We start from the raw sequence: 22,196 nt of genomic DNA, 5'->3' as shown, positions 1-22,196 counted from the left end.
ATCACTCCAGACAGCAGACAGGCCGACGTCTGCACGCGGCCGGCCGGGCGAGAGGCTTGACACGATCCGACCCTGCGACCGTGATGCTGCTCTAGCTATCAGACATGCACTACTGACTGCTGCCACAATGTGCGACCGGTGCTGGCCCACTTGGCGGCCTTCCCGGTCAGTGGTGAGGCGCAGTTCAGAGCTGTCGATGGCGCGATGGCGATGCCGCACTGGTCCCACATTGGTGACACGAGACCACCAAGTTTGCCGGTCCAAGAGAGAGGCACCGGCGCTGTCCTGAGAAGGTGCGTGGTCCCTCTTGACTGCCCATGCGCGCGAGGCTGTGTAGGCATAGCCTCGAGAGTGCCAGCAGCCAATCCGAGGCAGTTTGTGACGCGCATTGCGTCAGAAGCGTGCACGCGCTGGAAGGACACCTTCCTACTGGCCGCACGATCAGGTCGTCACTGAATGCTTGATACTAAGGCCGCGAGCTATGCAGGTGGTCAATTGTGCAGCAGGGCACGGTCAGCAGCGCCGACAGGCTGTCGCAAGGCGTGATAGCATGGCCGCAACCCGCAAGTACGGCGAATTCCCATGAAAACAAGTGACCAATTGCGCGAAAAAGAAAAATCCAAAAAATCGGCGCCTGCGGCGGGCTGGGGGACCCCATCACCCCCCCCCCCCGCATGGGTACCCCCTAGGGCCCCCGCCTCCCCCCAGAGTTGCTTACGCACAAACCTGACCCGGAAAGGCGGAAAGAAACTAGAAACTTCCAGGTGACCGCCGCACTGCTCCGCGGTGACGAGACGACGGACGTGGAGATCTGGCATGAGCTGGTGGGCAGGCCCTTGCGGCTCGTTGGCCTTCAGCGTGCGGAGCTCAACGGGGCTGGCTCGGCACGGTGAGCACCTACAATTCCACCACCAAGCGCGCCTTGACCCTTTGGACCCCTTGTCTCGCTGGACGGTGGCAAGTGCTTGGCGATCAAGCCCGAGATCCTCGAGGAGCTGCAAACCCTCGGAAACGCCACGATGGACGCATCGAGCCCCCCAGAGCGCACATGTACATGTTGTTGTTGTGAGAAGTGAGATGTGTTCGGCGGCGTCTATAGCCCTGAGTTGTTGTCCCGTGGGCCACGCCGTGGGCTGTGTCTTGTGATCCTAGTTGTGATGATCTTTGGGACGTCCCAAGCACCACACAGCACACAGACTTATCTAGGCACTGCACGGCTCCTCCGCTCGGGATTTCTGGGGAGTTGGGACGTGTGCGTGCGTGCGTGCGTGCGTGCGTGCGTGCGTGCGTGCGTGCGTGCGTGTGTGCGTGCGTGTGTGTGTGTGTGTGTGTGTGTGTGTGTGTGTGTGTGTGTGTGCTCGCTCGCTCGCTCGCTCGCTCGCTCGCGCGCGCCGCTTGCGCGATCGCGCGCGCTTCGCGAGCCGCCCTGCCCGCTGCGCTAAAGGAAAGGAAAGAAAACAGACAACCCAAGGGAGGGATGGGAGGACGCTGGACGGCACGCCGCCACCACACAGGGATTTTAAGGAGAGGAGTGTGGTGCTAGCCGTCGCCCACCCTCGGGCGTCTACCACTTCCTATCTCTCTTCGCAGTTTCTCACCCATTCTCGCAGAGCGACCTTCGCGCCCGCTGCGCTATAAATAAATAAATAAAACGGACACACCAAACAAGGGGTGGGAGAAGGACAGGGTCCCCACCCACCTGCGCGAGCAGGATCTTGTAAGGACGATCAGGGACACAGGGGAACGGGAGCGGGGAGCGCATCGCGACACGGAGGGGGGCTGGGCAGGGTTCACCCACACGACAGGGTCCCAGGGATTCCCCTCTCGTATAGGACAAAGTTGCACCCGGCGGCACGGGGGCAGGCGCGGGCCTCCTACTGGTTGCGCTCTCCTAGTTCTCCTGCTACTGACAAAAGGGACAGCGACAGGTTCGCAGCACGGTGGACGCCCTATTCCACTGGCGATCTCTCTCGACTACCAACCGGTGGCCGGGCGAATTCTTTTTACAACTGAAGTCTTCTGGAAACCATTTTTCCAAAACCCTGATGGCCGTCCACGCATCTGGCCGATCGAAGCACAGCGCCAGCCCGTGGCGTCCGGAGATGGATGCCTTCGTGCTGCTGCGCCACGTTCGAGACGGCATCTCGTTGCCAAAGGTGGCAGAGCAGTGGCCGTTTGAATCCGCCACCAAACGAGGCAACGATGCAATCAAGTGGCGATGGACAAATGTTCTCAAGAAGCTCGACGACCTCGAGGACCTCCGACTGATCTGTGGATCCTGCGACGAGCGCGACGAGGCGGAGACGCAGCTCAGAACCGAGATCAGCCTGCAGCCGTGGGTCGAGGATGCTCTCGTGCAGCTGCACGCGCGAAAAAACGTGCCGGTACTCAAAGTTCACTCCATATGGACTCTCCAGGAGGACCGCCTACTGCTGCACACGTACCAGAGCGGCGCGAAGATCAACGAGATCCGCGTTGGTGCGCGAAGCTACAAGTCCATCGAATGCCAGCTACGCCGACTTCAGAACGTCACGCCACTGGTACGCGACGCGCACCACAAGAGCGTCTGCGACCCGGAGGCGCCGTATCAGTACCTGCAGCACGACATCTGGACGCCGATCGACTCGACCCTCGCTCTACCGCCGTGCGCGCAGATCGACTGGATTCGCGGCATCGCAAAGGTGTCTCCCTTACCCTGTTCGCCTGCACGCGCGCGTGATCATTCGGCTATCTCCAACGACTAGTGAAGCCATACACTCCCAAACACGAATCTCCTCTGTCATTCATCACCCAAAATTCTGTGTTCTTTTCCTTGGTGAGCCGGTGTGTGTGCCAGTCCGCGCCAGTCCGCGCCCTTGTCGTGCCAGTGTGCTAAAGAAAGAAAGAAAGACAGACAAACCAAACGAGGGATGCCAGTGTGCTGTGAGAGAGGCGCATTTAAGAATTCTTTTCGTTCGGCGCTTGCTCGCCGCATTCGTCCCCTGCTGGTGCTGCTGAGCCACAGCGGAATGGTGTGTGCGTCCCCCCACCACCGCGCGCAGGGCGGCGACACACCTCTCACCGTGCCGCCTGCCTCCCACCTTTCCCCTTAGGCCGAGCGGAGCGACAACGACGGGGATGGTGTTTACATGAGCACTGACACGTCAGGGCGCGAGCCTTAGCTAAGATACGCGCCTACACGTGTCGTGGGTCATTTTTGACCCACTTTCCGTGGCAACCCCGTTGGCTGAGTGTCTTGTCTCGTGGTTCTGTGTGTCGCCTGTGATTTTCTGTCTTTCTTTCATGGCGGTGTGTCCTTTTTGAAGGCGTAGAGGTGCTCGCAAGTCGAGAAGTAGACCACGCCGTCGCCGATGGCTGGCGCGCCTTGGATGCCGCTCTGGGTCTGAAAGGAGCTCAGGATCGTGCCAGTCTTCCCGTCGACTGCATACACGTACCCACCCCACCAGCCAAAGTAGACGGTGCCATCAGCGCCGACTGCGGCGTTGTTGAACGTGTCTGGAACGCAGCTGGCCGCACCCATGGTCGGATTCTCGTGCGTGGGCGTCTGCCAAAGAATCGCCCCCGTGCTCGCGTTGAGGGCGGTCATATTGCCCTTGTGGCCCGGCGTCATCACATTGGACGTCGAGAATCCGAGCAGACCCACGTAGACCCGGCCGTGGGCGATGGCGGGAGCGGCCTCACCGAAGAACTGCCATGCGCACGGGGGGGCAACACAGCCATCAGTCGGCTGGGGCTGCAGCCATGCTCCGTTTGATCCTCGCGTGGGGAGTCCTCTGCCAGCCCTCTGCCAGTGGGGGAAAGGCGCTCTCCGCAGCGTTTCCCGGACGGGCAGAGGGCTCTCCCTCCCTCCCTCCCTCCCTCCCTCCCTCCCTCCCTCCCTTCCTCCTCTCCCCCCCCGCCCCCCCTCTCTCTCGCAGCGGCTTCCAGTCTGGCCAGGCCTCGGCGGTTGGGGAGTCCTCGTGGCGTGGTGTGCGCACCTCGGTGTACGTCTGCCACACCACGTGGCCGCTCGCCACGTCGATCGCGCGAATCACCCCGTTCAGCTCGAGACTCAGAGCGGACATGATTTGCGAGCTGTAGCCCACATTCGACACGCACACGAGCATCCGCCGACCGACGGGCTCGCTTGCCATCGCACAGCCGGCGGTGGTCGTCGTCTGGTTGTCGCCGCCCAGGGGCGGCGCGAGGCGCCAGAGCACGTCGCCACGCCAGAGGTCGTGCTTGACCACCGCGCCGTCGGCCGTCTCGTACAGCAGCGACGGCCGCGGCTTGTCGTCGACGACGATGATCGGCAGGAAGTTGTACGGCCCGTAGCTGCCGTTGCTCAGGGAGGCGGGGCCTTCGAACGCGGAGAAGCCCCAGACGGGGGCACCCGTCGACGCGTTGAGTGCGAAGACGGAGGGCGTGCTAACCATCCCTCGGACCATGGGCGCATCGGCAGCCAAGCCGCTGACCACGACCACACCTGCCGCCGCCCCGACGGACCAGCCGTCGCCTTGTCCGGTGGTGCCCCTCCCGTAGGTAACGTTGAGCACGACGGCTCCAGAGGACGCGTCGAGCGCAAGCATACGGCCTCCCACCAACGGGGTGATGTAGAGGAGGAGCTTGCCGTGGGCGTCGCTGTAGTCGAGCGCGGGCGTCGCCAAGCCGCCAGCACCGAGGTCTTTCCTCCACAGCACGGCGCCGTTCGCCGAGAGCTTGAGGACGGTGCCCACGGCCTCGCCCACAAAGACATTGCCGTCCGCATCGACGAGCGGCGACTCGTAGTCGTCGGCCAGGTAGGGTAGGCCTGGATATTGGTAAGTCCACGCCGCCTTGGCCAACGACGTTGGTCCCGAAAACGCGGACGAGTGGCCCGACCGCATTGCATCCCCGTTCTTGCCGCTCCACATCACCTTTGTGCTGTTGCGTGGAAGAAACGTAAGGATGCCGCCCACGACGAGGAATGCAGCAATCCCCAGACCGAAGAATGCAGCAATCCCCAGCGCAACGGTGTGGGTACGGAAGTATGTGCGCGTCTTGTCATCCTCCTTGCCCGGTCTGAGCAGGCTTTGCTCCGTGGGTTGTGACGCCATGAGTCGAGTCCCAACGATGGAAATCGAGGATGGAGCCTGGGGGCCTGACCGCATGCCGGGCTCGTAGTATGTTGAACGATTGTTGCAGTAAGAACGCAGGAGCCTCGCTACCTGCCGGAGGGTGCCGAAGCAGTGTCGTCCCCCCTCTCCCCGACGGCGATGGCGGTGTGACCGATCGAGCTACAAGAGGAGCTTGGTCAGCAGGATCCGGGATAGTCAGATGCACTACCTCACTGGGCCTGAGACCATCGTACGACAGCATCCCGTCACCGTCTCGGATTTATGTGGGGTCGAACCACTCCGGGATGGGCATTGGCGGGCGGGACGCGAAGCGCCTCGTCCGGCCATAGCAAGGCTTTGCAGTACGTGCAGACACGCCAGTCGGCGGGGTCATCGGGCGTGAGGCTGCCAAGATCGACGTACGCAGCGGCCTCGTGCGCCTTGGGGTCGTACCTGAGCATCGCCTTGGCGCCCGCAGCCGGAACCGGAGTTTCGCCCTCCCGGACGGGCCGCGCCGTGCTATTGCGCGCCTTGAGGTATCCGGACGGTCGATCTCGATCCTGCTCGCGCCGCACAGCGCTGCGCTGGCGCCCCTCGTCGCGGTGGCGAAGCCGTGACTGGCGTGCGGCGGAGGTCCGCCTCCACAGGTTGTGCAGCGCCCCCCGACTCGCGTCGCCTGCCATGTCGGCCGCCTCGGGATGGCCGCTCGCGATGAGGTACTGCCTCACCAGGCTCGTCCTCGTGGCGGCGTCGCGAATGCGAAGGATGTTGGGCCGAATCGGAGCGCCGGAGTCGTCGTACTGAAGGGTCGTCGGGGCGGCAGACGGGTTTGCGCCGGATGTTTGCTTCCAAAGGTAGCGCAGCTGCCCTCCTGTCACGTCGCCCGGCATGTCGGCCGCCTGGGGGTACCCGCTCTCGACGAGGTACGTTCGCATGAGGCTCGTCCTCTGAGCAGGGTCGCGAACGGCACGCAGGTCGGGCCGAATTGGGCGACCAGCCTCGTCGCGCTCGATGGTCAGTGGGGCTGCCGATGTAGAAGCCCCGGCGGAGGCAGCCAGCGCCAAAATTGCCAATGGGCTCGTCGGCCTGCTGCGCAGCGGTGGGTCGGCCGATGGCCGCTGGCGGCGCCGGGGCGGCGAGGGCCCCTCGTCGTCGCCCCGGAGGCGCGGCGGCGGCCGGCCGAGCGGTCGGGACGCCATCTGTCACGGGCAGGGCTTCGCCGAAGGGACGGCAGAGTTTACGTTTGCAGCATTCGAGAGGCACATCGCGCTCGCGGCGTTGAGTTGGGCGCGGTCGACTCAGCCACATGAGTTTGATGGCTGTGAAGGAGCCAGCACAGCCATTCTGGTGTCACATTCCGAGGTTAGCCACCAGGGTATGATGTAGAGTTTGTTGGCCCGGCGAATTCTTTTTATACCTGGGAGTGGGCCCAGAGTGGGCCCGCTTGCCCGGAAATTATCGCGACTGCCGCCTGTCCTCTGCGCAAACTCATCGCGACAGCCGGAGTACACGTTTTGCCTGTCGGCTGTAACTCCATGCCGCCCCAGCGCGCCATCTGCCTCTGCCTCTTCCTCTGCCTGCACGCCGCCCATGCCGGTCCATGCCGCTTCACGCTTCGCCGCCCGCTGTGCTCGCTGTCTTGCCTCTTTGGCGCCGGCAAGTGCAAGGGCAGCATGCAGAAAGTGCCCTCGTCAGAGTCTGGTGGCGCGCCGACAGCGTGGGAGATGGTTCACCTCAAGGACGACGGCGTCGAGTCGAGCTGGAGCACCGTCTCCTTTCCCTTCGTGAGCGGCGGCGACATTGGGAAGATGACCGAGCGTCTGCCCTGCGACGGGGTCTGGCTCCGCTGGACGCACGGCAGCTACAACTACAAGTGGCACAACGCTCCTCGCCGCCAGATCATCGCCTCCCTCAACGGGCACGTCGAGGCGAGCGTCGGCTCGGGCGACACTCGCCGCTTCGGGCCCGGAGAGACGCTGCTGGTCGAGGACACGCGCGGCGAGGGGCACTGCACAAAGTCGCTCGACGGAGTCGGGCGGTGGAGCATCTTCATCGCGCTGCCGGACGACGGCCCGCTCGCCTGGCTCTTCGCCCGGCCAACCACCAGAGAGCTCGCCCTCGCCGCCCTCGCCGCCCTCGCCGCTGCCGCCCTCGCCGCCTGCGCGCTCCGGCGCCCTTCCGGGGCGGGCGGACTCCCTCGTCGAATCGGCCTGATCGGCGGCCTCGCGCCGGCCTCGACGATCGACTACTACAGACGGATCAACGCCGGGGTGAGGGAGAGGCTCGGCGGGAGGCACGCGGCGGAGGCCGTCCTCTTCTCCTTCGACCAGGCCTCCGTGATCGAGCTCGAGTTTGCGCAGCGGTGGGAGGAGGTTGGCGAGCAGCTCGCTCGCGCCGGCCTCGCGCTGGCTGCGGCGGGGTGCGAGGCGCTCCTCGTGTGCTGCAACAGCGTCCACCACGAGGCCCCCCCCCCACACACACACACCTTGCGGCTCCGCGGCAGGTGGCGAACGCAGCGCCTCCTCACGCAGCCCTCGCCGCGAGCAGGTTGCCTTCGAGGCGCTCCGCCGCGCCGTCCCGCGAGTGCCCGTCCTCCACATCGCAGACGCGACCGCCGCCGCGCTGTCCGGCAAGCGGCGCGTCGCCCTCCTCGGCACCGCCTTCACCGCCAACGAGAATTCCTTCTTCGCACAGCGGCTCCGCCGGCGCGAGGGGCGGCTTAGTCGCCGCTCCACGGCGGCATCCTTCGCTGACGCTCGCCGGAGCCCTCGTGCAGGCGCGGCCTCGAGGTTGTGCTCGACGAGCCGGCCGCGCGCGCGGAGCTCGACCGGCTGATCTACGACGAGCTGACGGTCGACGTCGTGCGGGAGGAGGCGGCGAGCTGGTTCGTGGCGAGCGGCTCTCGAGCGGCGGGCCGAGCTCCTCGTAGAGGCCGCGTCACCCCGACACCTCCTCGACACGTCCCCCCGCAGGCGAGGCTCGAGCGGCTGCTCGTGCGGTGCGACGCCGTCGTGCTCGGCTGCACCGAGCTGTCGATGCTTCTCGACGCCGAGGCGCGCAAGCGGTACGCCGGCGTCGTGTTCGACACGGCGACTCTGCACGCGGAGGCCGCGGTGCGGTTCGCGCTGCGGGAGGAGTGATTCGGCAATTCTCGCCGTCCCGCGGTTGGCCTCGTCGCTTGAGACCATGTTGAGCAGAGAGCGGCTAAGCGGGGGCGCGGTGCGGTGTGAGATGGCTCATTGCCCGCGGTGTTATTTTTGTGTGTTGTTTATTTTTCTCGCTCTGTCTGACGCTCTGGGGGGGTGGCACTTGCCACTTGTATTTCACTTCTGACACCTCTGGCTCTGCTGCGCGTCTTTAGTACTTAGACGAGCACTTAGAGGGGCCGCGTGGCGAACTTGAGGGCGTGCGGGTCTCGTCACTCGTCCCTGGGGGCTGTGGGGGGGGGTCTCACATTGAGGGCTTTTTGGCCAAAATCGACCAACTGAAAATCCGCACCCTGCCTCAGGGAGTCAGTTGAGAGGGTGCGCAAAACCTTACCAAAACTGGCACGGGTCACGCGCCGCTCGGGAGCCGCGGCGCAGCCTCCAGAGACTGCAACGACAGCGAGCATACGCGCACGCGACTAAGCAGCTAACTCGAGGGGTTTCCTCAATCAACCGAACGCACTAGGCTGGCGAAAAAACCGGGGGTCGGGATTAGTGCGGTAGGGTCGCTTAACGGCACCCCCGCGCGGTGCCGAGCGGCCCAGGGCCGGCCAAGGGACTAAACTGGACGGGACCGTGACCGTTTTGTAGTAGTCTACCCCCAAAAACGATTTCTGACCTCTCCCGTGGCCCCGGCGGGCCCCGGCGGAGGTCCGGCGCGGCGCTCCAAATCCGCACTTCGCGAGCTTCTACGGGAGTTCACGCGGCCTCTCCGCCTCGTGAGGCACACCCCACACTCACCACGAGCCCTGGGACTGTGCGCGGATCTTTGGCCGCGGCGTCCGGAGCTTTGGTCGTCGAACATCGGCCGCCAACTAGGCCGTCGAGCGAACGTGTCCGGAAAGGCTCTCGGACGGGTCCGGCAGCGGTGCCATGGACCCAGAAGCTCGCCCCGGCGGAGCACTCACGGCTCGACCCCCGCCCCTGGCCACCCAGACGTGCCCCCGGACCGCCGCAGGAGCGCCGACAGCGGCGATGGTGCTCCGCGACGACGCCCTCCCGACGAAGCCGGATCTGGCGGGCGACTGGCCGGCGGAGCCCGGCGCCTGAGGACGAGGATGGCCGTAATGGACCGGGACGAGCTCTGGGAGGTTCAGTGTCAGTGAGTATATTGTAGAGACTGACTGTGTTCACAATATCTTGACTGAGAGCTAAGCCAGGGGAGGCGATGCCGGGGCCGTACAGCAGCTTGATGGTGCTTCGCCGGCGTGCGTCGCCGCCGCCGCGCCGGCCGCCGCCGGGGCCCCGGTTTGGACTGTGTTTGGGGTGGAGGAGGGGTCCGATGGGCGGCGTGATGGTAGGTTATGGCCCTCCAATCACCCACTCACTGCCACCGGCCGTAGGGGCCTCACGGACGTCGCAGTTTATGATTTCAAAGGGTCCTGCCCGCGTCGCTCAGTCCGAACACCTCACTCTGGGGGGCGCGACCGAGCCCTCCCTGCGCGGACGAGCACATGGTTTGGGACCTGAGCGATGGCAGAGGCCTTCAAAATTGCCCCGTGAGGCCCTGCCGGTTGGGAGTGGTGAGTGGGGGAAATGAGGACCATAAACAAGCACCATATCCCCCACCGCGACCAGCCCACACACAGCCCAAGCCGCTGCCAATTCCGGCCCCGGTGGCCGCCGGCCGGGTGGCTACCGGGGCGCACAAACGGTCCCTCACGAACGCCACACGGGCCACCACGGCCCGTTCCGGCGGCCTGAGTGCCGCCCCACACCCGCCCGACGCCCTCGGCCAGCCAGCGCCCACTCTGAGAGGCTTCACCGCCGCCAGCGCGCCGAGCGCGCCGCCCTCTCCTCGCGCCGCACGGGCCGTGGCCGCACGCCCGAGAGGCGGCCCATAAATCGAGTCGAGACGCGCCGCCGGCCGGCCGGCTGCTCGCCCGCCACCCGCCGTGCGCCGCCGCCGCCCCCAGCCCGCACTGGAGAGGCTCTCACGGCCGCTAGCCGCTGTCGCGTCGCCCGGCGGCTGCGCTAGCAGCAGTGCTCGCGACGGCGGCGCCGAGTTTCCCCGAGCGGAGCACGGCCAAGGGTCTGAGACGCGGGGAGGGCGGGGCGGGAGGTCCTCGTGGGGGCGTGGGGGCGCGGAGGCGGCGTGCGGGGACGCGCGGAGGGCGGTGGGGGTGTGTGGGAGGTGGGCGAGGGAGAGCTGAGGCGGCCGGCGGTGGTGGCGGGAGCAGCGGAGGCGACGGCGTCGGAGGGGGTGGGGGGGGGAGGAAACGGCGGCGGCTGTGGCGGAGACGGCGGCGGCGGCGGCGGCGAGGGCCTAGCCTGAGGGGGAGGGGGTGGGGGAGGGGATGAGGAACGGTGAGGGCGGCTGGGGCGGCCGGGAAGGCAACACAGGCGAGGCGCCTCAAACTCGAGCGAGTAGCGGGAATATCACCCGCTGCTCCGGCGGGAGATTGCTCCCCCGCCGCCCCCTGGGTCACCCCGAGTGACCTCGCAGCCCACGCCGTGAGGCGCTGCTGTCAGAGGGGTTTATCACCGCCGTATCCACCCCACACTGGCCGCCGAGGGGCCCGGCGGGCTGAGGCGCGCGAGGCGGCTTGGGCACCCGTGGGTCGGATGGATCCGTCCCGGCACGTTGTCCCGCGGCGTGGCCGTGTAGCTGGCACCGGAGTCATGACGCACACGCCTACTTGCGGCACGAGGGAAGGCGTGACGCGTCGTAAACGGCCGAGATGGGCAAACGCGAGGGTCTCAAAAAGCCAGTCCGAAGCTGAAAGGGTGACCGCGCGGACGATGAGGGCGACGATTCATCGCGGCTACTGAGCAGGCAAGGTCCGGACCTACAGGATGGAGGGGCGAGTAGTGAGACTCGGGACGATATCTTCGCGTCGGGGGTCGGAAATCGCGTCGGGAGGCCAAAATCCAGATCGGGCGCCGGCGCGCAGTTAGTGTTGTGGTGTGGCGGCCCGTCGAGTTCTGGCCCTTTGTAGCGGCCTACAGCAGTCGTCTCATGTGATGAGATGGTCGCGGAGCGGTCGCCAGGACCTTGGTAGTGCCTGCATCGCGTGCGCCGGCCCTCGGTGAGCCCTCCCGAGGCCTCTCACGCCGCCAGCCGGGGGACGGCAGCCGTTGGGATGGTGCCCTCGCAGCTCGCCGGCGCGGCGGGGGTGAGGCGAGTCTCGCCGGATGCGCCCGGAACGGCCGGCCGGCATCCTGCCCGCCAGCCCGCCGGGCACGTCTTGTCCATGGGATCTCGTCTCTCGCGGTCTCGGGCGTCTCGCCTTCGACGCCCGGAGCGCGCTACGCTCTAGGGCTGGGAGAGCGCGGCGGTCTAGGCGGCGGTCTGTGTGTGAACGGCAGTCCCCGTGGTCACCCCCACACCCCACTCACACTCACACACACATCACAAAGGGGCTGCATGCGCATGGACCGGTTCGCACCTTTCTCTCCCCCCGGCCCGGCCCAGCGTTTGTGTGTTTCTTCTCATAAGTCATAACAAGTCTGTGAACTGTCACACGGAGAGAGAGAGATGTGATTTCTCACACGCATGACACCCGGTCCGCAACATCCGCCGCCCCCCTGCGCGTGGGCCTTCTAGGCCCGCGGGTAGTCTCCCCCCATCCCCCCAGGGCCTCCAGGGCTCGCACCTCGACCTCTCATAGCGTGAGCCGCAGGTATTTCTTCTCAAGATTGAGATCTGTGAACGGCGTTTTTGGCGACCTGAAAAACTTGAAAAACTTCGTCGAACGGTTCGTCCCACAAAAAATGCCAGACCGGGTGCTGCTCAACGCGCAGTGGCGCGGCGGCAGCACCATCACCGAGCAGCTCATCTTCTCCACCACAGCCTCGCCCGTCTTTTTGCTGGACGAGCCCGCCGCGCACTTCCGGCCGTGCGCTGCCGACCACCGCGGGCCCTGCCACAGCCGCGACGACAAGGCACGGTACCTGGCCGCCGCCCTCTCGTGCGATTGGTCCAACTTTGACGCGCCGGCGCTCGTGCGCTGGCAGCACTGGCGGGGCGTCTTCTCACGCCTTCCGGAGCTCCTCGATCACGACGGCTGGCAGACGGGAGACTTCTCCGCCATGCGGGCGCGCTGCGACGCGGCTGGTATACGCGGCGGCGTTCGGGCGGCAAAGCTGATCCGCGGCCGGGGGCTCGTCGCTCCCTTTGCGCGCGCCTGCGCCGCCTCCGCGGTAGTCCGATCGGACTTTGCGCGGGTCGCGCCCGCGGCGCCTTGCCTCGTGATAGAGCTCGTCCGACATCCTGTCGCGACCTTGCGCTCGCAAAAGCACTCCAAGCAGATCGAGAAGGGGCGGCCGCCCAGGGCCCGCCGGCGCGACGCCGGCGCCGGCCGCGAGTCGCGGGTTCGAGGCGCGCAGGGAGTGTCTCCGCCCCGCCTGGCGGCCGGGGCCTCAGAGACGGCCGGCCTTGAGGGAGAGCTTGAGGACTTTTGCGCGCCAATCTTGGAGGACGTCCGCGCGGTGCGCTCGTTGCAGCGAATGCAATCCGCCCTGCCGCTCCGCCGCCGGCGGCGACAGAGGGCGCGCAGGCGGTCCAATGCGTTGCCGTCCAACGCCAGCGACGCGCGGGACGGCGACGTGGAGAGCGGCGGTGCTGCCGCGGCTCGCTTGCCACGCCCCGCCACACGCGGGGTGGTGCTCACTTTCCAGGAGGTTGTGACGACGCCGCGCCGCGTCGCTCACCGGATGCACAGGCTGATGGGTGCGACCACCAACGAGTCGGCTCTCGAGTCCTTTGTGGAGCAGCACTTTGGCAGCGCCCGCAGCGACGAGGCGGCGGGCCGCCATACCGGCGGGGGCGAGCAGCAGCTGCTCCAGGCCTACGACACCTACCGCCCCCGCGTTGATTGCGTCCCCGCCACCGAGCAAATGGACCGGTGGTCTGCGTGCGCTGAGCTCGGAACGCTCGCCGCGTCGCATTTGCCAGCCTCGGCGGCTCGGGCGCTACACTTTTGCTGATAATTTGTGGAAATTTAGTCTTTTTTCATTTTGTCGCGCCTTCAATTCCACGACGCAAAGTGAAACCGTCGCCGACAAAAAACCGCGCTCCTCCCTAAAATGTTGGCTGCGTCGCTCCTCACGCTCGCCAGAGATGGGCCACCGCGCTCGCTCGTACCCCTCTCGGCCGTGCTCGAGCCTGATCCATCACCATCACCGACGTCAGCGGCTCGAGCCAGCCTCTCGCGGCACCGCAGGCTCGAACTTTCATACGACAACACAAATCCGATCCGCCTAGCCCTGGACTTCACATCACTGGACGCGTCTTCCGCTCCGCAGTACTCGGCGTGCTTTGCCGTGGGGGATTGGTACCGAAGGGGCCTGCCTGCATTCCAGCTTAGCCCTCCGGCCGATGGCGTGCCCACCTGCGACGATGCAAACCCGCTAGCCGCGCTCACAGATGGCTGCTGGGGTCTCTGCAAAGCGGCGGACGTAATCACTGCGGAAAGAAAGGCCAAGATTGTGACGGCCGTCACTGCGGTCGCGAGCGAGATGGGCTCCTTCTTCTCTGTCGAGAGCTCGTCGAGCAACCTCGTGTTTGGCCGCAGCAAGGGCCGGTTCCAACGCGCATTGACGGAGAAGGGCTACACACCAACAGAGAGGTGCGCGGCCGACTGCCACTATCTGTCCAACGTGGCGGTCGCGGAGTCGTACTGCACCACAGGCGTCGATGCTGACGCCATTCTCTCTGTCACACGGCCCCCATCCATCGCCGGTGTCCTTGGCACGGGCTCAAGCTGCGCCCCTCTCATCATGGGCAAACGACCCACCTGGCTTGTGATTGCCTGGATGGACGACTTTGACGCGGACGCCACCTCCGACCAGGCCATGATTGATGCCTACCGCGGCTTCATCCGCCACGAGATTATCCACGCGATGGGCTTCAGCCACGCCTTCTTCGCGAATGCTCGAGCCTCGGATGGGAGCGCGAAGCATTTGCTGCAGCTGCTACAGGTGTACGACGCCGACGGCGCCACGGACCGCGTGTACCACTTCAAGTCGACCAGCCGCACGCACGCGATGGCCAAGGCGTACTTTGGATGTAACGACGAGGCCGCGTGGGACGGGCTGCCGCTGATGGGTCTTCCAGATATTGGGCGCAACTCGCATTGGGACACTCGGATCCTCCGCGACGATGTGATGTCATACGGCGAATCCGCGTTGATCTCTTCCATCACGCTCGCAGCGATGGAGGACACCGGCTTCTATCTCGCCAACTACAGCTCAGCAAACTGCATGCAGTGGGGCTACCAGCAAGGCTGCACCTACGTTGCATCTCGCTGCTCAGGCCCGACATCCCACGACCAATCGGCGAGCGCCACCTCTTCCGCCGAATGTGACGGCGACCCGCGGTGGCGGTCCTCGCCCAGCGCTTGGTTGCGGTCCAAGTGCGACCTGGGAGACGACCCGTGCTCAACCAACAGTGGACGAGGCTACTCCTCGAGCCCGTCCCCAGTGTGCGACGCCCAGTGCTACACGCCCCTGCACAACCGCGCCGACTGCTCCGCCGGGCCGGTGGCGCCTGTCGAGTCGGTGCGCAGCCAGAGGAAGCCATCGCACCGGGTCTGCGCGGCGCGTCACTCACACCGGGCTCGTGTTGTCACAGGCGGCGCCAAAGTCGTACGAGGAGCTTGCCGAGGAGTACATGCAGTGGATCTGGCTCGGCGTCCTGGTCATGTCCGCCTTGGTGGTCGGCCTCGCCATGAACACCTTTTGCTGCCCCGCCGGGGGCTCCATCGCGGTCGCGGCGGTCCTCACCACAATAATCTTCTTGGCGGGGGCGTTGACTGCCGCCGCTGGGGCGTACGGCTACTGGGTCAACAACGACCTCGTTGCCCCCTTTGTCGGGGAGACCACCCTCATTGTCGTCATGGGCTTCGGGGGGCTGCTCTCAACTATCGCGCTGTGGACCTTCATCGGGTTTTGCTCGAAGTCGCGCTTCGTCCTCACGACGGTCTTTATCTTTTACCTGTTGACCCTGCTGATCGAGCTCGCCTTCGCGGGCTTGGTCGCCTACTGGGTCTACACTTTGCAGGCGGTGACTGAGGACGCGATGACGTTGCTGGAGGGCGGCGATGCCGAGGACGGCAAGTTTAGCGGCCGGCTCGGGGCAGACGTGCTTGCCGAGGTGGAAGGCAGCATGTGCCGATTCTATCAGGAGTGCTGTCGCGACCCCCTCCTCGGCGAGGACGGCACGTGCATCTCGTCGCACGAAGGGAGCACCGTGGATGTGGCCGAGGCCCTGCTCGACCCGGGTTCGCCCAACTTTTGCCCTTACATCTCGGGGTCGTCCGGGGTCATGTCCTTCGTCCCCTCGCCCGCCGCCTGCCTCACCGCAGAGCACCTGATCCCCGGCTTCTCCATGGCCAGCTGCGAGACGAACTTTTGCTCGCACGGCTACGAGGGCTACGAGGAGTTCCTCGCGCAGGCGGTCGACTGGATGATGAACAACGGCATCATCATTGGCGGCGTGTCCACCGCGGTGGTCCTGCTCCAGCTGCTCTTGGCCGTCAACGTCCTACGCCTCGCAAAGTCGCGGATGAAGACTCGGCTCGCCATGCGCAAGGTGGTCCCCGAGTCGCGGGGCCTCGATCGGGAACCAATGCCTTTCAATCCTCCGCCCCAGCCGCAGCGAAGGCGCGCCAGGTAAGGCTGCGGGATGTGAAGCCGCCGGCCGCCGCCGCCCCCCGCCCCGCGAGGACCACTCCCCACTCGTCTCTCGTGTGGTGTGTCTGTGTGTCTCCTCAGAAGCTCAGTCTCTCGCTCTCACGGCACACGGGACACGGGGTCAGCGTACTCGAGTACGTCAGACAGTACGCGCCTGAGTGCGCCGAGGCGACGAGAGCGCGCTGAGACTGCCAGTGGCCGTGCGCGACGCTCGGCCAGGCGCAGGCCTTGGCCCCGTGCGAGACGCGTGTTCGGACACGGGAGTCGGGACGTACGTAAGCGGCGGGCACACACCGACGCGGTGCCCCGGTGCGCGGTGGCCCCGTTGGGCGAGGCGCGCGAGGGGAAAGCGGCACACTAGGCACGCTGCGTGCCCCCTCTAGGCTCTGGGGGCGCCTTCGGCGCCTCTTTTGCCCTTCGTAGCGTTAGGCCCCCCCTTTTCCTTGAGCGGCCTGTGCGACACCGTATGTCGCGTACTTTTTTTATCGCCCGTCGCGCGCTCTCGCTCGCACGTCCCCATCAGTACGGGTAAACACATCACAGCTACACACCGGCTCGCGAGCTCTCCGACTCCGTTCTCCCTGGCTGCCTCTGCCACGGCAGCCCACTCGCGCGCCCTGTGCCGAGGCTAGTGGTCGTGGAGCTGACCGTGACAGGGCTGCTGACCGGCGACGGCGTGACCACGCCTTGGGTGTGCGACTGCGCGGTGGTGCCCGTCGAGCGGTCGTACACCGCGGCTGCATCCGCAAAGGCTGGCGCCGCGCGCTCTCCGCGTACGGGTGCCGTGGCGAGGTCGTACTCCCAGTAGAGGTGCGAGCTGGTCAGGAAGGCGAGCAGGACGGCGCGCGGGCGGGCGGAGGAGCAGGCGAGGGGCAGCAGCCGCTGCAGGTACCGGTTGAGCGCGAAGGTCCGCCGCTCGACCACCGACGCGCCACCGAACGGGAGCCGCGACGGCAGCGGCGGCGGGGCGGCGCCGGCCGCCTGCAGAGCTCTGTGCAGCCGCCGCCAGTCGGAGTAACGGTGCGCAACCTGCCAGCAGCAGCCCGCGCGGATGACGGTGATGGTGTAGGTCGGCACGTCGCGCCACGCGCCAGCCGCGCCGAGGCTCGACGTGCCCGTCACGACCGCAAAGACTTGACGCGCCGCCGCATACCGCGAGCGCTGCCGCCACCCGCGGAGGTGCGCCTGCAGCACGGTCGCTGCCTGGCGCGCCTCGCCGCCGCTCGATGACGACGGCCGCGAGGAGCGCAGCTCGCCGCGAAGGAGCCGCGCGAAGAGGTCGGCCGCGGCGGCAGTCGCGTCGGGCGGCGCGGGCGGCGGCGCCGCCGGTGGCCGAGGATACGCGGGCTGGCGCTTGACCGGGCTGCGCGTGTACGAATAAGGAGCGGAGATGTCGGAGCCCGAGGCCGAAGGCACAGAGAGCAGCGTGGGCGGCCCGCTCGAGCTCCGCACGGCAAGCTCAAGACGCAGCGAGCGCAGTTCCGCCTCGAGCTCGGCGACCCGCTCCCGCTGCTTCTCGAGCTCGACTCGCGCCGCGGCGCCCTCGCGCGCAAGCTCTGCGGCGAGCGCTGAGGCGACTAGCGGCTCGCACTTTGGGCAAACGGAGGCAGGAGAGGCCGACATCTGGCCTGTTCTGGGTGAGAACGGCGTTCTCTGGTACCGCGAAGTGCCGAACTTTAGGTAAGGTAGCTTGAGTTAGGTTAGGTGCTTTGCACTGAGTTAGGCACGGGGTAGCAGCAGTTAGGCACGGGGTAGCAGCATGGCGGCGCCATTGATTTCTTTTTTGGTCCGAACGGGCTGACGCGCTGACGTGTCCCCGCCGCCTATCCGCTGGTGTGCATGCTGCTGCTGCTCACCCTAGCGGGGACGAGCCTAGTCTACCCCAAGCCAATGCCCAAGACGCAGCTGACCCTCGCGTTTGGTGCGCCGACTCTGCAGCTCTCCTCGGCGCCGCCACCGACGTCCGCCCTTCAGTCCGCGCTCGCACGGCCACCCTCCAACGCTGCTGGCCAGACCCAGGCGGTCGTCGCGCCTCCGGCGGCGGCGGCGGGGTCATCAGGCGTGACAAAGATCGTCGTCGACCAGAAGCGGCCGGTGATGGCCAAGTTGAAGGTCGGCCCCAACGCCGAGCATCGCGAGTGGGGGTGGGTCCACCTCACCCTCGATGTGCGCCAGGCCAAGGTGGAGATGCCTGCCAACCGCAACGTGTACACGCAGAAGCAGAAGCGCGCCATCCTGGACCAGACCGCCGGGATGACCGATGCCGACGCGGCGAAGAAGGTGCGCCTCATCAATGGCTTTGAGAAGGTCAAGGCGCAACAGATCAAGCGCTGGCGCGAGGCGGCGGCTCAGGAGGAGCGGTCGGGCAAGCGAGCGAAACGCGGCGGCGGGCGCAAGGTGAACGCCGCCTTCGAGACCGCGGTGCTGGACGAGCTGATCTACACGAGCCTCGAGAAAGTCCAGGACAAGGAGACGGCAGTGGTGCAGGCCAACGTCGCGTACTCGAATCTGATGATTGTGCGTGCCGCCGAGAAGGTCCGGGGTTACGCCATCTTCAAAGACGACCCAAAGGTGCGCGCTCTGAAGTTCTCGACCAAGTGGGTCCTCGGCTTCCTCCGGCGCAACGCCCTTCGCCGCCGGCGCATCACCGCGAGCGAGAAGGTGCTGCCCGACCCGTCGGCGGTGCAGGCTCAGATGAGCCAGATCCAGCAGACCATCGAGGCCGACAACATCACTCCGGCCGAGATCATCAGCGCCGACGAGACGGGCGTGTTTTACGGCGCCGCGCCAAAGTACCAAGTCGTGCCCTCGGACGCCGCGCGCGCGACGGCGCCCGAGGCGGACGAGAAGGCGTGCCGAGAGCCCGGGGCACGGGCAGCCGAGCCATGGAGACTGATAACCAGTGATATCTCATGATAGGCGCGCTTCACTGAGATGCTCTTCGGCGCCGGCGACGGCGAGATGGGCCCACCTTATGGTATTATCAAGTGCTCCGTCACGGGCGTCGACCTCACGTCGGCAAAGGTGCTCAGCTCGCTGCACAAGGAGTCGGGCTTCACCGCCGAGGAGGGGTGGTCTCTCAAGGTTTGGGAGCGGGAACTGTCGCTGCAAAAGAAGGGCGCAAAGAAGGGTACCCTCGAGACCAAGACACACCGGCGCCCCTACCTCATCCACGAGGAGTCGCTGGAGATTATCACCTGCCAGGTGAAGGCGTGGATGGATACGCCCGGCATCTGCATGTGGCACGAGGTGCAGGTGATCCCGTGGGCGGCGCGCCGCACGGGTCGCGTGCTCGTAGTTTGGGACAACTGTGGCCCACACAAGACCGAGGCCGTCAAGGCCGCTTTCATGCGGGCCCGCGGGCACAAGCAGGTGGAGCTTCCGCCCAAGATGACGGACATCCTCCAGGCACCACCAGCACAGTGCCGCACCCCTCTCCTCACCACCCGACCCGACGCTTGAGACCCCATCCTCAGGTGATGGATCTGATTGCCAATGGCCCTCTCAAGACCGGCATCCGCCGGGAGCGCTGCGATAAGCTCTTCGACTTCTTTCAGCAGTGGAAGGTGGAGCGGCTTCAGGCTCAGGCGTGCACGCATCCCTTGTGACATGTCTCGGGGAGCCTGGGTGCTCACTCCCTCCCGTGACGGTAGGTGAACAAGAAGCCACTGCCGCCCTTCAAGCCCCCGAAGCCAAAGGTGGCCGACGGTCTTCGCACGTTGCGCACGGTTTGGCCGAGCTGGGAGTCTCGCCTCGCCTCTGCCTGCGGGTGGGTCCGCGCAAGGCGCCCAAGCCCCCGCACCTGCCACTCGCGCAGCTGGGCTCGTGTGAGAACGAGTCCGCTGCCCGAAGTCGTAGCGAAGTGGTGTTCCGTCTGGAGCGGCATGGGGACGTCGGTGGCTCGGCGCTCTTGCGCACTGCCGCGACAACTGCAGAGCTGGGTCGCGAGCTCGAGGCCATGGTGCGCGACGCGGGAGAGTCCGCATCTGCCGCCGAGGGGGCTCGGAGGCTCGGCGAGAAGCCCCGGGGGACGCCACGAGGCCGACAGCGGCGGCGCGAGAAGTCGCCACTGTGGCAGGTGGGTCGTTGAGAGCGCCCGCGCCGCCGCAGTCTTTGGGCAAGGTTTGGGCCTCACCGCACCGCTCCCGTACCCTTTAGGACGGCAGACTCACTCTCGCTCCGGATGTTGCTGGAGACCGGCATCTCTGTCTTGCCCCTTGGCGTGGCCGCGCCACAGATGGCGCGCACTATCGGCCCGTCCAGCGACCTGGATATTTACGTGGCGAGGACGACTACACCCGTGAACCTCATGTAGGCGCGGCTCTTGTCTGGGCCCCGTGCGTCGACGGCGAGTTGGACGGCCGCACGTCCAAGCGGTCGCCCCGTTGGCGGTCTGTGGCTGCCGGCGGCCGCCCGGCGCGGTTGGAGCTCTCGCAGCCCGTGGATGGCGTTACGCTCTGCGCCACAGCGGACATTATTTGACGGTTCCACCGGGAAGGTCCCGTGGGGGTATTATGCTGAAGGCTGTTCGTAGTTCGTAAGTTTCTGTTCGTAGTTTTATCAGTAAGCGCTGAAGTCTACAGGAGTTTTTTGGGTTGCGCGCACACACTGAGCTTCTCCGAGTGACGCCCGCCGAGACCCGAGTCTCTCTCGCTTGTGGGCCTCACCGTTGCCAAAAGAGGCGCGACAAGGCGTCGGCTAGCCAAGCGTCCGTCTCCGCCAAGTCAAGCAGCGCCCGCAGCGGCTTGACTTGGCGCGCCGCCTCGCCGAGGCTGGCGGCGATCCCAGCCCACCAGCGGCCGACGTCGCACGCAGACACGCAGAGCGCCTTCACCGCCGCCTGCACTGCCGCCGGAGAGGGGATTGTAACACCCACCCACCCACCCAGCGCCCCGACGGTGCGAGCGTACACAGCGCGGCAGAAGACCGCGACAGGGACGGCACTCGCGACAGCAGGAGGCGCGACGAGCCTGTCTGCGGTGGCGACCGCGAAGAGCAGCGCCGCGCTGGCGGCGGAGGTTGCCACGAGCTGGCCGGCCGCAAAGACAGCACGCGCCTTTGGGCGTCGGCGGCGGAGCTGGCGGAGCGCGGGGCTGACGAGGCTCAGCTCGGCGAGCAGTCGAAGCGGCCGGGTGAGGCTGCGCGACGCCAGCGCGCACAGGATTGCGGCGTTGAGCCGCTTGCTGCCCGGGATGTAGGGGCGAGGCGCGCGGCCGACTGGCGCGCCAAATCCGAGCCACCACGAGAGCAGGAAGACGGCGCAGAACTGCGCCGCCTCAACGGCGGCGGCACTCACCGCGGCAGCCAAGATAAAGTCGCGGGCCGCGCCCGCCCGTGTCGCCGCCTTGGTCCCGGGAGCAAACGCAGCGGCAACGGGAGCAAACACCCGGCCGGCGCGCTTAAAGTCGTCCTCAGCGCGAGAGATGAAGGCTCGGACGGCGGCGTCCGTCACACCGCCCGCCGCGGACGCGGCGGCGGCCGAGAGTGGGTCGGATGGAGGTCTGGGCGGCGGAGGAGGCGAGCGGTTTGCTGCGACGATGGGGGCAGCGCGAGGCGGGACGGAGGAGAGGAGGCGGCCGGAGACAGGGAGGTTGACCACAGGCGTGGAGACGGCAAGGATGGCTAGCATCCAGCACGGACCAGTGTTGTGCGGAGCCGCGCGGCCGCAGTTCGCGCTATCCGACGGGGGAAGAGAATTCAACCTGCAAGTGCTCCAAGTGCTGCCGCGTGACTTTGGCACTAACACAGGTACAGAGAACAAGGGCAGACTCCCCTGCGTCACTACGTGCCTCCCCGTCTTTGTAGCCTGGCGTTTGTGCCCCGTTTGTGCCTGGTCCCGTGCCCCCGAGTTCATTTTACAAAGAGAACAAGGGACCGGCAGGCGGCGGCGGCACAGGACGAGGCAGAAGAGAACGACGCGACAGAGGAGGAAATGACAAGGGAGAGAACGACGAGAGTGGGACGACCGCGAGGTGGCATGAAGGTTGCAGCGAGAAGCGGCGAGAGACTGCGAAGAGAGATAGGAAGAGGCAGACTCCCTAGGGTGGGCGACGGCTAGCGCACCACACACCCTCTCCATAAAATCCCTGTGTGGTGGCGGCGTGCCGTCCTCCCATCCCTCTCTTGGGTTGTCTGTTTTCTTTCTTTCTTTCTTTCAGAGGGGTGATAGCAGTGGGCGTCAGAAGACTCGTCCTTGCTCGAGGAGAGCTCGATAGACTCGAGGGGCCAGGATATGCAGCAAGGAGGGCGGAGCTGCGCCGAAAGGCGAAAGAAGCCGAGA

General features: G+C 66.3%; 7 protein-coding genes across 7 annotated transcripts; 3 read left to right on the top strand and 4 right to left on the bottom strand.

Annotated features, from left to right (window-relative positions):
• Positions 1–3,280: 3,280 nt before the first annotated feature.
• Positions 3,281–5,075, bottom strand: EMIHUDRAFT_219547 (hypothetical protein; the record flags this gene model as incomplete). The annotated part of the gene is made up of 2 exons (XM_005758561.1): positions 3,281–3,688; positions 3,978–5,075. The coding sequence occupies 2 exons, from the start codon at positions 5,073–5,075 to the stop codon at positions 3,281–3,283; spliced, it is 1,506 nt and encodes a 501-aa protein (XP_005758618.1).
• Positions 5,076–5,305: 230 nt separating this feature from the next.
• Positions 5,306–6,010, bottom strand: EMIHUDRAFT_219546 (hypothetical protein; the record flags this gene model as incomplete). Its single annotated transcript, XM_005758560.1, has 2 exons — positions 5,306–5,314; positions 5,402–6,010. 2 exons carry the CDS (start codon positions 6,008–6,010, stop codon positions 5,306–5,308), a joined length of 618 nt encoding a protein of 205 aa, XP_005758617.1.
• Positions 6,011–6,566: 556 nt separating this feature from the next.
• On the top strand, positions 6,567–8,368 carry EMIHUDRAFT_465939 (hypothetical protein). The gene is made up of 3 exons (XM_005758559.1): positions 6,567–7,578; positions 7,852–7,966; positions 8,048–8,368. The coding sequence occupies exons 1-3, from the start codon at positions 6,611–6,613 to the stop codon at positions 8,213–8,215; spliced, it is 1,251 nt and encodes a 416-aa protein (XP_005758616.1). The 5' UTR covers positions 6,567–6,610; the 3' UTR covers positions 8,216–8,368.
• Positions 8,369–11,977: 3,609 nt separating this feature from the next.
• Positions 11,978–13,224, top strand: EMIHUDRAFT_438799 (hypothetical protein). The gene has a single exon (XM_005758558.1). The coding sequence runs from the start codon at positions 11,996–11,998 to the stop codon at positions 13,208–13,210; it is 1,215 nt and encodes a 404-aa protein (XP_005758615.1). The 5' UTR covers positions 11,978–11,995; the 3' UTR covers positions 13,211–13,224.
• An 85-nt stretch (positions 13,225–13,309) lies between these two features.
• EMIHUDRAFT_219542 (hypothetical protein) lies at positions 13,310–15,899 on the top strand (the record flags this gene model as incomplete). Its single annotated transcript, XM_005758557.1, has 2 exons — positions 13,310–14,782; positions 14,856–15,899. The coding sequence occupies 2 exons, from the start codon at positions 13,310–13,312 to the stop codon at positions 15,897–15,899; spliced, it is 2,517 nt and encodes an 838-aa protein (XP_005758614.1).
• Positions 15,900–16,459: 560 nt separating this feature from the next.
• On the bottom strand, positions 16,460–17,539 carry EMIHUDRAFT_219541 (hypothetical protein; the record flags this gene model as incomplete). The annotated part of the gene is made up of 3 exons (XM_005758556.1): positions 16,460–16,681; positions 16,946–17,119; positions 17,276–17,539. 3 exons carry the CDS (start codon positions 17,537–17,539, stop codon positions 16,460–16,462), a joined length of 660 nt encoding a protein of 219 aa, XP_005758613.1.
• A 3,040-nt stretch (positions 17,540–20,579) lies between these two features.
• On the bottom strand, positions 20,580–21,545 carry EMIHUDRAFT_219539 (hypothetical protein; the record flags this gene model as incomplete). Its single annotated transcript, XM_005758555.1, has 2 exons — positions 20,580–21,326; positions 21,477–21,545. The coding sequence occupies 2 exons, from the start codon at positions 21,543–21,545 to the stop codon at positions 20,580–20,582; spliced, it is 816 nt and encodes a 271-aa protein (XP_005758612.1).
• Positions 21,546–22,196: the final 651 nt, after the last annotated feature.

This window comes from Emiliania huxleyi (genome assembly GCF_000372725.1).
Source record: "Emiliania huxleyi CCMP1516 unplaced genomic scaffold EMIHUscaffold_86, whole genome shotgun sequence".
In the NCBI taxonomy this organism is placed as follows: domain Eukaryota; phylum Haptophyta; order Isochrysidales; family Noelaerhabdaceae; genus Emiliania; species Emiliania huxleyi.
This window is presented reverse-complemented; position numbering and strand designations above follow the sequence as displayed.

Bases quoted from the DNA above. Each gene is read 5' to 3' on its own strand.
- EMIHUDRAFT_465939 (XM_005758559.1), top strand. From the start codon at position 6,611: ATGCCGCCCCAGCGCGCCATCTGCCTCTGCCTCTTCCTCTGCCTGCAC. The intron at 7,579-7,851 runs GTGGCGAACGCA...GCCCTCGTGCAG, and splicing joins ACCTTGCGGCTCCGCGGCAG to GCGCGGCCTCGAGGTTGTGC. The intron at 7,967-8,047 runs GCGAGCGGCTCT...GTCCCCCCGCAG, and splicing joins AGGCGGCGAGCTGGTTCGTG to GCGAGGCTCGAGCGGCTGCT.
- EMIHUDRAFT_438799 (XM_005758558.1), top strand. From the start codon at position 11,996: ATGCCAGACCGGGTGCTGCTCAACGCGCAGTGGCGCGGCGGCAGCACC.